The 14,508-nt window shown below is 57.3% G+C and overlaps 1 protein-coding gene across 2 annotated transcripts in view; it reads left to right on the top strand.

Moving 5' to 3' along the window:
- Nucleotides 1-14,508, top strand: part of SLC12A5 (solute carrier family 12 member 5) — a 103,979-nt gene that overhangs the window by 32,603 nt on the left and 56,868 nt on the right. Inside the window, exon 1 of one of the 2 annotated variants that reach the window (XM_083744150.1) lies at nt 285-697. The exons of the other annotated variant lie outside the window; for it this stretch is intronic. Within the exon in view, the coding sequence (XP_083600276.1) occupies nt 646-697 (52 nt within the window). The 5' untranslated portion in view covers nt 285-645. Of the gene's footprint in view, nt 1-284; nt 698-14,508 lie in introns of those variants that run through there. 2 annotated transcript variants of the gene reach the window in all.

The raw sequence follows: 14,508 nt of genomic DNA, 5'->3' as shown, positions 1-14,508 counted from the left end.
CTTCCCTGAAGCCCCTTCCACTTCTAGGCCCTTCCCGCTTTGCACCGTGACCTGCGGTTCAAACTGCTTGCCTGCATTCCCACGAGCCAAATGTCTTGCGAACCAGGGGTTGTCCTGCCCCATCTCTTAGGAAAGGCGGACACGTGCGCGTCGCTGAGGGGTGTGGGGCGTACGGTTGGGTAAACAGTACCTTCCTTCCCCCCAAAAACTTGTCTCCAGTGCTGGGTTGCTGATGCGGGGGTGGGGGTGGGAGCGGAGGAAGAGGAGGAGGAGGAGGAGGCGGCATCCGCGCAGGCGGATTGCGCGGGGGGGAGCCGCAGTGCCAGCCCCCGAGATGCCCTAATTCCTCCGCCGCCGCCGACTCAGATCTGCGCTGCCCTCGGAGGTGGCGAGCAGTTCGGCGGACGCTCCTGGCCCCTCCTCTCCCAGCTCGCTTACACCTCGGCGCCCCCCCGCCTCAGCTCATCCACCGCCCCCCCTCCGCTCGCCCGCCTGACGGAGAAGATGCCTTTTGAATACACGATGAACTGAAAGGGGGCTGAGCGGCAGCGGCGGCGGCGGCAGCGGAGAAGGGAAAGGCTCTGCTCCGCACTGCAGCGGCGCGCGAGGCAAGCGAGGCTCGGACGAGGCAGCCCGGCGGGCGCCATGCTGAACAACCTGACGGACTGCGAGGACGGCGACGGGGGCGCCAGCCAAGGTAAGGGGCCGCCGGGGGGGGGGGGCTGGCTTCTCAAGCCTGGAGGCAGCCCTCGGAGGCCTCGCCTCGGCGGGGTCCCGCTGCGGGGCAGGGCCGGCCGGCTGGCCGGCAGGATCGCGCGCCCCTTCTCGAGCGCTGCCTGCGCCGGGTAACGGCGGTTCTCCTGCTCGGCGGAGGAGCCCCGCCAGCTGCGCAGCGCCCGGAGCCCGAGCCGCGCGCAGGAATGCGCCGCCGCCGCCGCCGCTGTCCAGGGTGCTGGAATGCGGGCGCCGTCCAGCCTGGCCGAGCGCCGCGCTCCGCCAACCCTCCGCCTGCGTGCGTGTGTGTTGGGGGGGGGGGATGGCAACTCTCTCGGGAGACATTTTGGTGAGGTGGGAAGCAGGCAGCGGGGGGCAGCCTGAGGTCCGTGGGGGTGCAAGTCTTGTCTCTCTGCGAAGGCAGCTTTCCCACCCCCCACCCCAGGCTGCCGTGGCCACATGCAACGCCTGGGCGCCCCGGGACAGCCTCCCCTTGGCTCGGCTGGCTTGGCCCGAGCCCCAGCGAGCGAGCTCCCACCCGGGGCCGGGCGCCAGGAGGAGACCCTCGGCAAAGTGTCCCGCCGCCTTACCCCCCCCCGTCCCGCCTGCCCGCCTCTGTTCGCGGTGCTGAAGTTTCCCTGCGGGCTGCGCGGGACTCGCTCTTGCGCAAGAGGCGGGACTGTGGGGGAAGGAGGGAGAGGGGAGCAGCGCCCCACTTCGCAGGCCTGAGCCGGGGGGGCCCTTGGTTCTGCCTGCCAGGAGCCTGCGCCGCTGTAGACCCCGAGGATGCTGGGGCTGCGTGGTTCGCGGGTGGGGGCTGTTTATTCCCTGCCTGCCGCTTTGGTGACGGCTCCTGTACTGCAGGCTCAATGCAGCGCCAGCACAGACGCACCACTTTGGAAGCAGAGCGTTTGGACCGAGCCCCCCTGCTGCGCACCCCTCCTCCCACGACCCTCTGTGCCCACCGTCTGGCTCTGGCACGGACAGTGGCCTCACACGGATCCCAGCGCGCCCCAAGTCTTCAGATGGGGTGTTTGGGGTTCTTGTTTTTTTGTTGTTGCTCGCAAACCAGGAAGCTGATGAGGCTGAGAGTGAGATGAAGACGCAGCTTCCTGCCCATTGGCAGAGCCTGGGCACAGTGCGGAGTTATGGTCTGCAGGTATCTGCATGGGAGTGTGCCAGGATGGCATAAGCCAAAGCAGATACCAGCTGACTGGCGGGGTGGGGGTGGGGGGGAGAGCCTCCATCCCTCTGTCCCACTTTCCTCCTTGCAATCAGGTTCTGGGCGCTGCCTCCCTCTGCCCCCCTCCCACTCTGCTCCGCAACCCGCCCCCCAAGGTGCTGACTGCAGTGTAGGGCTGGCTGCAGCAGGGGTTAGGGGGCAGAGACTGCTGCAGGACCCTGGCAGCTGCTGCTGCGTGGCATGTCTGTGTGTCAGGGAGGGGGAAGGTTAAAACGCAGGCGCCTCCTTGCCTGTCACTGTTCATTTGGGCTGGCCGTGGCTCCAGGCCGTTGCTGGTGTGCAGACCTCCCATTTCAAGGGCAGCTCTGAGAGGCTGGCACAGCCACCTCGAGAGGCCCTGTTTTGGCCCCATCTCCGAGCCAGGCCGGCGTTGCCACTCTTGGCCAAGCGGGCGCTTGCTTGGAGGAGGCTGCCCAAGGGGCCTGTCCCACGTATGGGCTGGCCTCCAGCCGCTGTGCGCCAATGAAGGGCTCGCTGCAGGACCCTTTCCTTAGTGACACCCGGGGCTGATCCCAGCGCTGTGCTCCAGCGCTTGACCCAGCGCGGTCTAAATGGCAAAGCGTAATGACTTTCCCAGAAGGCGCCTGGCGGCTGTCAGCTGTCGGCAAGTTGGAAGCCCTGTGCATGACAGTTGCCTTGTGTGAGGTGGAGGAGGGGATCCAGAGAAGTTGTGCCCACAGTTGCTGTTTGCAGTGCAGGCCAGTGGGGATCCCTGCAAGATTTGAACTCTGAACCCAGCAGCCAAAGGCCTAGCAAAGATAATGGATACCCAGAGCCAGCTTATGGGGTGTGGGCTTGTGTGTTTGTAGGAGCGTTGCTGAAGCAGTGTGCACTTCATGAAGTGTGCCCCCAGCTTTGCAGTGGAGCTTGGGGCGCATCTCTTGGATCCCACAACACAGTTGCTTCCATTCTTCTTGCAAAGGTCTGCCCCTCCCCCTGTAGGGGTCAGGGTAGTCAGGGGGTCCCAGACATGCAGGTGGCAAAAGTATCCTCAGCACTTTGAGATGCATCTACAGTGGAAAAGGCAAGAGAAGTAATGGATGAATCTAAATTATGGAGACAGCAGTAATAGTCAACCTTACAAGGCTCTTGTCAGGATCACAGCAGAGAGGAAGTGAGAGAACCACGCTGGACACCCTGAAGTGCAATCACTATGCAGGCCGCCTCCTTCTTGGGAATTTGGGGTGGAACTGGTGGGAAAACTCCTCTGTGAGCCTTTAGCCCATGACATCACCTCTCCCACTCCTGCAGGGAGGGATCAGTGGGAAGTGGGTCTGGGGCCACTGGGGGAGGGTGTGTTGCGCCAAACGGCTTGCTGAGCTTCAGGTGGAGGTGTGGCTTGCTGAGAGGGCTTCTCTGCAAAGGGGGCCTTGAGGCCTCTCTTCTGCTCTTGGTCAAGAGGCACCCCTTGTAGAGGACAGGGGCCCCAGGGACCCAGGCCTGCTGTAGACTGAGGGAGCAGAGAGCCTCCAAGGAGCCTTTGGCCAGCTGGTGGGGCAAGTGCACAAAGCAGAAAGGCCTCATTGGGCAGAAGAAGCAGTGGGGTTTTTGGGAGGGGGTGGTGGTACTGAGGCAGCACTCAGCTAAAACACTCGTGGGCGACAGATGACTGATGTGGAGCTTGCAGTCGGAGCCAGAGCTCCGCTCTTCACATCCCTCCAACATTGTGCATCTCCTCGGGGGGTTCTGAAAGGATGCAGTGAGCAGATTTTCAGAATGAGCCAATGAATTAAAAGGGCCACCAGAAAGCCACAGCCAGGCAGGCCCCCCTACGCACTTTGCAAAGTAGTTCATCACCCCCCCCCCATCTTCCTCAGTAGCTGCCTTCTTGTGTTGAGCCTCCTGTTCCTCGGGGGGGGGGCATGCAGGTCAGTTGCAGTTAAGAGCCCAGTCCATCCAGCAGGAGCCCCCAGCACCAGCCCCCCCCCAGTATCCACCCCATGGTCTCATGGGGAGTTCTGGGCTGAGGGCCAACACTGCCAGGGATCTGCCACTTGGGCCCATCATTCACCAGCAGGCACGTCTTCCAGCCTCCTTGCTGGGGCTTTGGCCAATAACCCTCCCCCATTTAGACTGGCTGAACCAGGAGTTGGGGAGGGTGACCAGAGCATGCTGTGCATTTCATTGGTATTGAAATCCAACACCGTGAAGGGCCCCCCTGCCCCTGGATGACAGTCCAATGAACAGGGGCAATGTGATGATTAAAAGTGGGGTTCACCTTAACTTTAGCTGCTGCTGCTGCTTGATCACCCTGGTTGTGACCTGCTGGGCTTTTGCATGTGCTGGTTTGAGGTTGCTTTGAGTTGCTCTGGGCAAAATTAAGGGACTAACAAATTCAAGAAATTATATTAAACAAGAAGAAAAACAACAACACAAGGATGCCAGAAGAACCTGATGGATCAGGCCAAAGAGGACCCCTCTAGTCCAGCCTCCTGTTCTCACAGGGGCCGACCAGGTGCCCGTGGAACCCACAAGCAGTCCTCCCCTGCATTTCCTGCCTCCACCTGTCTAGTGTTCCCTGATCGCCATCTCCTCCTCTGCCATCTTTTCTAATCCTGTCTCCCGTTAGCCAAGCTGGGAGCATGGGAGCACCTGCACCTCCCACCCCTCTTGCTTGCCCCTCCAAGGCATTTTGCCACCTGAGGCCAAGGAGACGGTGGCCTCCCTGCCAAGGACAGAAGTCAGCCAGGCTGGGAATGGGCTCTCCCTTCCATTCTGGTGACAGGGCAGCACCGGGGGCAGCAGGCGGGCTGAATGGGTGCCAGGCGGTTCTGCTCCCCAATTACCGCTGCTGCTGCCTCCTCTTATCCGAGGCCATCTGAAGCTGCTGCCTCACTTTGCCTAATGGTGCGGCCGGGCCTGTCTGCTTCATTGAACACACCCCTGCCAAAAAGATTTGGGAGACCATACCATTTCAGGGGGGGGCAGCAGCCTCTTGTTGCTGCCTCCCTGTGCAACTTCCTCCCTCCCTCCTCCCTCCCTGCTTTGGCTTGAGGATTATCTGATCTTCGCACTGGGGCTGTTGTTTCCCTGCCAGTGATCCAGCCGCCAGCCTTGCCAGCCACCGCAGAAAATTAAAAGGCCGGTTCATGTTGAGTGATCCCTGGGGAGGGTGGGAGGGAGGCAGGCAGCGCTGAGCATGAATCAAAGAGACGGCGCGCTTGCTTGCTTGCTTGCTTGCTTGCTTGCTTGCTTGCTTGCTGAGGAGGAGGAGGAGGAGGGCTGGCTGTGCTGTGGCCTCGCCACAGTCACCTGGGTGAAACGCTTTCCCCTCCGGAAACACTCCTACCCCTTGGGGGCCCCTCCGCCTGGAGCCCTTCCTTCCCCATCACACGCAGCCCTTGCTCTGAGCCACCTCTGACCCCCCATGGCAGAATGTGGGGTGCAGCCCTGTAAGGATCCCATGTGCATCTCTCCAGGGTCCCCGGCTGCACAAATCCACAGGCCCCACAAGCCCAGCCTTTGGGAGAAAGGTTTGTGGTTTTAGGGGGCTGCAGTGGCTGCTCACCTTCTTCAATGCCTCCCTTGCCCTCTAGACCACTGGACTGGAAGATCTCACCCCAGGCGGGGAGAGAAAGTGTCTGGCTACGCAGGAGAAGGACCCAAGGGCCCCACTTGGGGAGAAGACTGAGCCTGCTGAAGCCCAAACCTGCATGCCACCCCCTACCCCGTGCCCCATTGCTAGGCTCCTTACTCTGCCCCCCGGCCCAGTCCTCCCAGAAAAGGGGCCTTTCTGCTCCCCTCCAATGGGCTCTCTCCCCCCCCCCACCGCCATCCCTGCAGATCACAAGCAGTGTGCGGTGCTGGGATGTTGGAGAAAGCGTCAGCCCCTCTGCGGCAAAACACTCTCCGGACGGAGCCAGAAGCCATCCATCACTCAGGACCCCACTGCGAACGGCGCTTAACTCCTTATGGCCCGGAAATGCATTGGGGGCTCCCGAAGCCTGACCCAGAGGCCCCATGTCCCTTTCTGTGCCCCCTTCATGCCCCAAACTCCCTTTATGGGAAGATCAATGCTCCGTGGGGAGAAGGCCAGACCTTTCTCCTCCTCCATAGCCCTGCTCCACAGCTATGCGGCGTTTATGTGTGGGCAAGGTCTGGGGGAGGCCCAGTGAGCTGGAAGCCCCCACCTGGGGAGAAAGCAGGGCCCCTCCAGGCACCCGTGGCCATGGGGGGTGGGCAAACTGTGTGGCAGGGGGAATGTGAAGGCGCCAGGGCATGTGGGGGCAGAGGTGGTGAGCAGGATCCATTCAGCTGCCCAAGCAACCCCAGGGAGACCTACTCCATGGAGCCTGGGCCCCAAGCCCCTCCATGCAGCAGGTGATTCAGCCAAGGAACCGGAACAGACCAATCCCCGGAGGAGGAGAGGGCTGTCGCTGGCTCCCGGCCACAGTGGCTGTGCTCTGCCTGCACACTTGGAAGCAGCGAGGCTTCTGAATGCCACTGGCTGGAAACCGCCGGAGGGGAGAGCTGCTCTTGTGCTTGGGTCATCTGCTTGGCTACCGTGAGAGCAGGCTGCCGCACTGGAGGGGTCCCTTGGCCTCCGTCCCAAAGGCTGCTCTGATGTTCCTGTGCTCCTAGCGCAGCTTGCGCTTTTCTGGGCTCTGAATCCATTTCAGGCAGAGTTGCAGTGCTGCCTGTCTCTCCCAGAGCAGAGAGATGACAAGTGTGGGGGAGGGCCTTCAGAAAGACAGTTTGGGAACAGGGTGTGTGTGTGTGTGTGTGTGTGTGTGTGTGTGTGTGTGTGTGACGCTCAGGAACAGGGGGAAGGAATCTGCTCCCTGGCACCCAATTTAGCAGCTGGCACGCAGCCTTGAGAATCCCATCCTCTCTTTCGAAAGGGCACCAAGTTTCTCAATTGCCAAAGTGGGGAAGGTGTTATTGTCTCCTTGCACACACCGACCCCCAATTGAAGGAGCTGCATAACCCACACTCCACAGGATGGTGAAATAAGAGTCACCAGGAACGCAGAGCCAAAGGGAGCCAGAATCCGTGCCCAACAGGGACAAGGCAAGTGCTTTTTAGAGTGCAAGGCACTGTGACAGCCAGCAATCCTCTTAAGATGTCTGCACATTTCCTTGTTATGCGTAAGATTTTTTAGAATGATCTCAGCTCCTGAAGCTTGCGTGCCTAGACCCTTCCTGGCTGCCAATGCGAGGCCTTGGGCACACTTTCCAGGCGGCCGTGTGGGCAGCCTGAGTGGTGCCTCAGCCCTTACAGAGCCTGGTTTCCTTTTCCCGCGGAGGGAGAGCAGGCAGCCTTCAGCAGCCGTGGCAAGAGGAGGGGAGACCAAGTCCCAGAGGCCATAGCTGAGCCAGATCCCGTTGAGCTGTGGGTTTCCTTTAGGATTATGGAACTGATGTCGCCGCATGCCACTTTTAAACAGCCAGTTTCCCTCCCTGTGAAGAGGGACTGGTCATTAGGCCACTCTGGGAATTGCAGCTCTGTGAGGCGGGCAGAGGGAGATAGGGGCCACCCCACAGCTCTCTGCACCCTTGACAAACTGCAACTCCCAGGATTCTTTGAGGGAAGCCGTGGCCTTTTTATGATGCTGCTGCTTTGAGCGCCGAGTGCAGGTGGGGCCTCAGGCATCCTGCCTCCGCCAGGGGGTGGCATCGACCCCTTTCCCCTCATGCTTGACTGGTGTCCTCCAAAGCAGGCTTCCTCCTCCCCACTGAGGACAGGATGGGAAGCAGCGGTTTGAACCCCCAGAAGGCAGATTCTGGGTCGGTGTTCGGAAGAGCAGGCGGCTCAGGGCCGGAAGAAGCTGCCTGCAGCAATTTGTGCATTCTCCCTGCGTGGAAGTTTTCAAGGAAAGGACAGGAAAGGATCCTAGGAGCACCTTGCCTAGAAGGAATCCTACTCTAGGGCAAGCAGTTGGGGGGGGGTTTGTTTTTCACACTTCACAGAATCTCAAATCATAGAACCATAGAGGTTGGATGGCGTGCCAGGGGTCATCTAGTCCAGCCCCTGCTGGGCGCTGGATTGGGGCAGACTGGAGCAGATGTTCCCCGTGGGGGTCTCTTGTGTGGGCATGTTCAGCCATGAGTCAGCCGAATGCATGCACCTTTGGATTACTCTTGTAGAACTGGGGTGGGCTTCACATCACCGTGGGTGACAACATCCCACTGTGGGTGAGGGCTGGGGGGGGCGACATCTGCTAAGGATGCACTGGGGCTCCCCCCCTCTACCTTGGGCTTCCCCATATTGGGTCTGGGGAGCCAGAACAACATGAGGCTTAGCACTACGTTGAAGTCTTCCCAATAGGGCTACTGAACAATGGGTCATTTGCTTCCATTCAGGCGAACTCACCTGCATTTCCAGGTGTCTGTCTCTCTCTCTCTCTCTCTCTCTCTCTCTCTCTCTCTCTCTCTCTCTCTGTGTGTGTGTGTGTGTGTGTGTGTAAGAACATCAGAGGAAGCTTTTGGATCAGTCAATGGTCCACCCAGCCCAGCATCCTGTTCTCAGGGAAGCTGACCAGATGCCCCTTATGGGAAACCCACACGCAGGACTTGGGCATGAGAGCAACTCTCCCCTCCTGTGGTTTCCAGCAGCTGGCATTCAGAAGCATTGCAGAGCCAACAAGGCGCCACAAAGAGTCCTCTGGTCCTCCATGAATTTGTCCAGTACTCTTCTAAAGACATCCAAGGTGGTGGCTACCATTGCCTTCTGTGGGAGGGAGTTCCACAGATTACCCGTGAGCTAGAGGCTGAGCTGGGGGAACATTGGCATGGCATGCTGGTTGGCTGTGCTCTTAGAATCAGAGAACTGTAGAAGTGGGAGGGGGACACCAAGGGTCATCTAGTCCAACCCCCTGCAGTGCATGATTTGTTGAGGCACTTCCTTTGATCTTGCCGTGACCATATGGACACCTTCCCCTCCTTCTCCCCACCCCACCCACCACCACCACCCCCACCCCCCCGTCTCCAAATAGGCAGGGGCAAATGCAGCTTCCATAGCTGGGCTTTGAGTTTCAAAGCTGAGTTGCCAGAAAGCGGTGAGACTCCAAGCTTTTAACTGAACGAAGCTATTCTGTTTCTCTGAGTTAGGCTATAGCACCACACCGATAAATACCCCAGCAGACACCTCCTCATCCAGGGAACATCCAAGGCCACCTGGCCTCCATCAAAATGATCTCAAAAAGGCACTCAAGTCACTAGTTTGTCCCAGATTAGTGCCCTTTAAAGAAATGGAACCGGTTACGGTGAAACTAGCAAAACGGGAGATGTTGGTGGTGTTGGAGTTGATAGTGGATAGTTGGTGGATAGGAGGAGGAGCTCCTGAAGAGCTCCTCTGATCCTAGAACTGCAGCAGCCTGTGATTTTGGGGTGTGAGGCCTCCTCTGCTGCTGCTTTTGTGGTGATTTGTTGTTTAGTCGTTTAGTCGTGTCCGCCTCTTCGTGACCCCCTGGACCAGAGCACGCCAGGCCCTCCTGTCTTCCACTGCCTCCCGCAGTTTGGTCAAACTCATGCTGGTAGCTTCGAGAACACTGTTTGGGGTGGTAGGCTATCGCTAGAAACATTTCCTAACACAAGAGTGCAGTGGCCAATCTAGTCATAGAATCCTAGAATTGGAGAGTTGGGAGGGTCCCTGAGGGACATCTAGACCAACCCCCAGCAATGCAGGAATCTCAGCTCAAGCATCCATGATGGATGGCCACCCAACGTCTGCTTAAAGTCCTCCAGGGAAGGAGAGCCCTTGACCTTCCATGGGAGTCCCTTCCACTGTCAAACGACTCTTGCTGTTGGAAAGTCCTTGCTAGTGTTCCGTCACCATCTTCTTTTTCACAACTTCAGTCTGTTTCTTTAGGTCCTGCCCTCCAGAGCGGCACAAAACAGGCTTCCTCCGTCTTCCAGGTGGCTTCCCTTTAGATAGGTGAAGATGGCTCTCCTGTCTCCTCTTATTCTCACAGTGGCCAACCAGGCTCCCAAACCCACAAGCAGAGCCCAGGCACAGGCAACTGGTGCTCAGAAGCATTGCTGAGAGTGGAGGCAGAGCAGAGCCATTGACAGACTTCTGTGATAGATTTATTGTGATAGATTTATCTTTAGGCGCTGGGGGAAAACGTTCCTCTTCAACCAGACCTTTAGCTGATTGACATCCCAGGCCCTTTTAAATGTGTTGGGGGGGGGGGTCGTGGGTTTGTTTTCGTTCCTATTTTTATTACGTATTTGTGTTTTTGTTGTAATTTTATGTTGTGGCCTGCCCTGAGATCTACGGGTATAGGGTGGTATGCTTATTTATTTCATTTTTTTAAATGATTCTATTAATGTTGCTCCTGAAATAATGAATGCAAAATGCTTTAAACACCACGAAGCCCATCGCAAACCCCAAACCTCACAGTTCCTATCCAGAGCTTCGTTTGTGTCTGGAGTCACCTGTTTTCAGTGCCAAGCAACTCTGAGCATGTACAGAGAGCAAATTGAAATCCTCCCCGCTTTTAGGATCGTGGTGCAGCCTTCCCAGTGGAGACAGTCCGGCTTTAGCTTCTGGGCTGCCTTGAGACGAGGGGGGGGGCTTGTCTGCCTGTCTGTCCCTGAGTGTCCTTCCTCCCGCTGGCTTAAGGGAGGTCAACGGCCACCTGCCCTTTGCTCCCCAGGACTGTAGTGACCGCAGACCAACTGAGCAGCTGAGGCAGAGCAGTGATGCACAGCCAACACGGCCGCCTCGCCGATTGCAGTGCTGTGATTCAGATTGAGCCAAGAGATTTGCCTGGTGGGGGGGGGGAAGGAACTGCTCCTCCTCCCTCTGGCCTTTGGGCACCCGGACGTGGGAGGAGGGAGGGTGAGGGGGTCCCCAGCCCCCTCTTCCTGCCCCTCGCCCCTAGGAGGGAGGCAGCGGTGCGTCCCAGGGGCCTGGCCAGCTTTATTGTTACATAAGAGCCTTGGGAGCCCAGGCTCCTCTTCTGGGTTGCCATGGAAACCGACCTAGTGATGGGGATGGCTGTGGCCTGCGTGGCCGCGTGGAGATGCGAGGGACGGGCTGGGTGGGGGTCTGCAAAAGCCTCCCCCCTCCACCACGCAGCCCCTGCGTCCGGCCTCCCCAAGCATTCTTCCTCGCTGGGGAAGGGGCTCTTATCTGACCCCCCCCACCCTGAGTCAGGTGCCCCCATTCCTTTCAGCAGGAAAAAGGCAGCAGGTTCATGGGGGGGGGTCATCCAGAGAAGGGAAGGGACCCCCCCGCCCGCCCGCCCCACAGCACAGCTGCCCGCAGAAGAAGGCAAATCCATTTACGAGGCTGAGCGCTTTAATCAGTTTATCAGTATGATTGGCCAACTAATGCTCTAATTGCAGATTAAATGTGCCCCTGATTAATCAGTGGGGGTGAATAAGCCAAACGCTCAGGGATTTAGGTGTCTTAAAGTGGCCCTCCCCACCACGCAGGCTGAGGAGAAGTCAGGGCAGGGCCAGCCCCCCCTCCCCGCCCCGTGCCACGAAAGATGGAGCAGGTGCTTTTAGGGTCACGCTCCTCCCTGGCTTGCATCTCAATCCAGCAGACCTTTCGAAAATGTAAGTTAAGAGGAGCTTCCTTCAGAAGCCTCCAATGGCAGCTTCGCTGGGGGTTTGCAATATCTGCATTTTGGGGGATTTAAACCAATTCATGTGCACCAAAACAGTTGATTTGGTGTGTTGTTGTTTTTAAAAAATGTAGTTAGCCTGAGCAGAAAAGGGAGACCAAGATGAAGGAGGGGCTGGAAACCAAGCCTTGTGAGGAACGGTTGAAGGAGGTGGGGAAGTGTCGCCTGGAGAAGAGGAGGCTGAGAGGAGATATGAGAGCCTTCTTCCAATATCTGGAGGGCTGCCCCATGGAGGAGGGAGCAGGCTGCATTCCTGCGCTGCTGGGGGTTGGACTAGAGGACCTTGGGGGGTCCCAACTCCACAATTCTGTGATTCTGTTCTGTGATTCTAAGGAGCACTTAAGCCAGCTGTGCACTTTGTTTCCAGTAGAGGAGCTGGCAAGTTAACAGGACCAGAGATTGCATACCCTCCAACATTTCTCCGCTGAAAAAAGGGAGGTCCGAAGGAAAAGCCTGTTGTCTTTGTCCATGGAGTTTTCTGGGCAGGGATACTGGAGGGGCTTGCCGGTTCCTGCTCCAGGTGGATCACATTTGGTCAAAACTCTCCACTATGACCTGTCCGTCTTGGGTGGCCCTGCATGGCACAGCTTGTAGCTTTTCTGGGTTATTCAAGCCCCTTCGCCACGAGAAGGCAGTGATCCATGAAATACTCACTGGAAGGACAGATCCTGAAGCTGAGGCTCCAAGACTTTGGCCACCTGATGAGAAGAGAAGACTCCCTGGAAAAGACCCTGATGTTGGGAAAGATGGAGGGCACAAGGAGAAGGGGACGACAGAGAGTGAGATGGTTGGACAGTGTTCTCGAAGCTACCAGCATGTTTGACCAAACTGCGGGAGGCAGTGGAAGACAGGAGGGCCTGGCATGCTCTGGTCCAGGGGGTCACAAAGAGTTGGACATGACTCAACAACAAGGAAAAGCAGGACATTCTGGGATCAAATCAGAAACTGGGACTGGAACATAGGTACACTGGGAGGGTCTGGAGATTGTGCCTGCTTCAGTTGACCAAACTGAACGTTATAAAGCTTGTCAATGTCCTTCTTTAAAGGGGCTGCCCAGAACTGGACACAGGACTGCAGCTGGGGTCTGACCAGGGCAGAACAGAGCTGTCCTTGTGCACCTATTTGTGCCATCTCCGCTCTGAGGCTGCTTTTGGAGGCTGGTGCCCAAAAGTTCTCCCTTCCACCTTCCAGGCTGGTCTCCTCTGCCTGCCCTTTCTCTGCATGATGCAGGCTGCCTTCCTCCTGGCAGTGCCCTGGCTGCTGCTCCTCTCTGCCCAGGCTCTCTGTTGGTTGAGGGGTGGCACTGCCAGCCTCATTCCTCAGCACTGCTGCCATGCGCGTCCATCTCAGACCCTTCCTTCTCTCTCCTGGGCCTGGCTGGTTCCGGCTGCTTGCAAAGTTCAGCTGCCACTGGGCTTTTGTCTGCCTCACGGCTCCTGGGAGACGTTGCCCCGCACAGGCCCTGCTCCGTGGGCTCCTCCGAGTGAGCAAGCAGTGCATTTGGCTCTCACAGGTGCTGCGAAGCCCAGCTGCCCTGACTGCAAGCTCAGCGTGGGCTCCCTTCTGCTCCCTGGGGACACAGAGGCAGGAGGGACGGCTTGGTCCCTGGGGGGTTTAAGGGGAATTAGAGGAAGCTGCCCTGGGGGAGTCAGCAGCACCAGAGGATAATGATCTCAGAAGCTGATAAAAATCATGGATCGCATGGAGAAAGTGGACAGAGAAATGATGTGGACGTCCGAAGAAGCTGAGAGCTGGAAGATTCAAGGCGGATAAAGCCCTGCCCTTTTTCACACAGCACGGAGTTAAACTGTGGAACTCCCTCCCACATGAGGCAGGGACGGCCACCAACCTGGATGGCTTTGAAAGAGGATGGCTATTGGATTCTAATGGATGACTGAATATTGTTTTATTTGATAGGAGTTGTTTGTTTTAAAGCTATTCTGACTTTCTTTATTGAATCAGATTGTGACTATTAATGTTTGATTTATTATTATTATTATTTTTATGTGTGTTGGATGGTGCCCAGAATGGCATGGGCAACCCAGCCAGATCTGTGGATTATTATTATTATTATTATTAATTCTTATTACTCATGGAGGAGGAGAGGGCTATGGATGGCTACAATGGCTCTGCTCTGCCTCCATAGTCAGAGGCAGCAATAATAATAATAATAATAATAATAATAATAATAATAATAATAAAATAAATAAATAAATAAATTTTATTTATACCCCACCCTCCCCGGCCAAAGCCAGGCTCAGGGTGGCTAACATCAGTAAAATTACAGTGAAAAACATAATAGGTGGAGAAAAACCCCCAATTTAAAATACAGGTTAAAATGCAATTTTAAAAAGCAGCCTCATTTTAAAAGTAGCCCATAAATGAAAATCAAGACCATAAGGGGAGGGAAACATAAGGGGCAGACTGAATCAAAACCAAAGGCCAGGAGGAACAGCTCTGTCTTGCAGGCCCTGCGGAAAGATGTCAAGTCCCGCAGGGCCCTAGTCTCTTATGGCAGAGCGTTCCACCAAGTCGGGGCCAGTACTGAGAAGGCCCTGGCCCTAGTTGAGACCAAGCTAACCACCTTGCCACCTGGGACCCCCAAAGTGTTGTCATTTGTGGACCTTAAGCTCCTCTGTGGGGCAGACCAAGAGAGGGGGTCCCGTAGGGATGCTTCCGGATCCCAGTTGCTGGGACCCCAGGAGGGAGAGGGGCTCTTGGGCTCAGATCCTGCTTGCAGCTCTCCCACAATGGGCATCTGGTTGCCCCTGTGAGGACAAGATGCTGTTCTCGAGGGGCTCTTGGCTCCCCAACCCTCTCGCCCACCAGCTCCCTGCCCTCAGTCCCCCTCCCCACATCCTTTGGGAGACAGTCAGGGCCTGGTCCTCTGCTCCCTTGGGAGTCCCCTGCCATTGGCCACAGGCTGACCCCCCCCCCCACTGCTGCCCCACTGCAAGTGATTGTCTAAGCTCCA

This window comes from Podarcis gaigeae (assembly GCF_964106915.1).
Source record: "Podarcis gaigeae genome assembly, chromosome: 6".
NCBI classification, from domain to species: Eukaryota; Metazoa; Chordata; class Lepidosauria; order Squamata; family Lacertidae; genus Podarcis; species Podarcis gaigeae.
The sequence above is the reverse complement of the archived record's forward strand: the minus strand, read 5'-3'. Positions and strand labels throughout refer to the sequence as shown.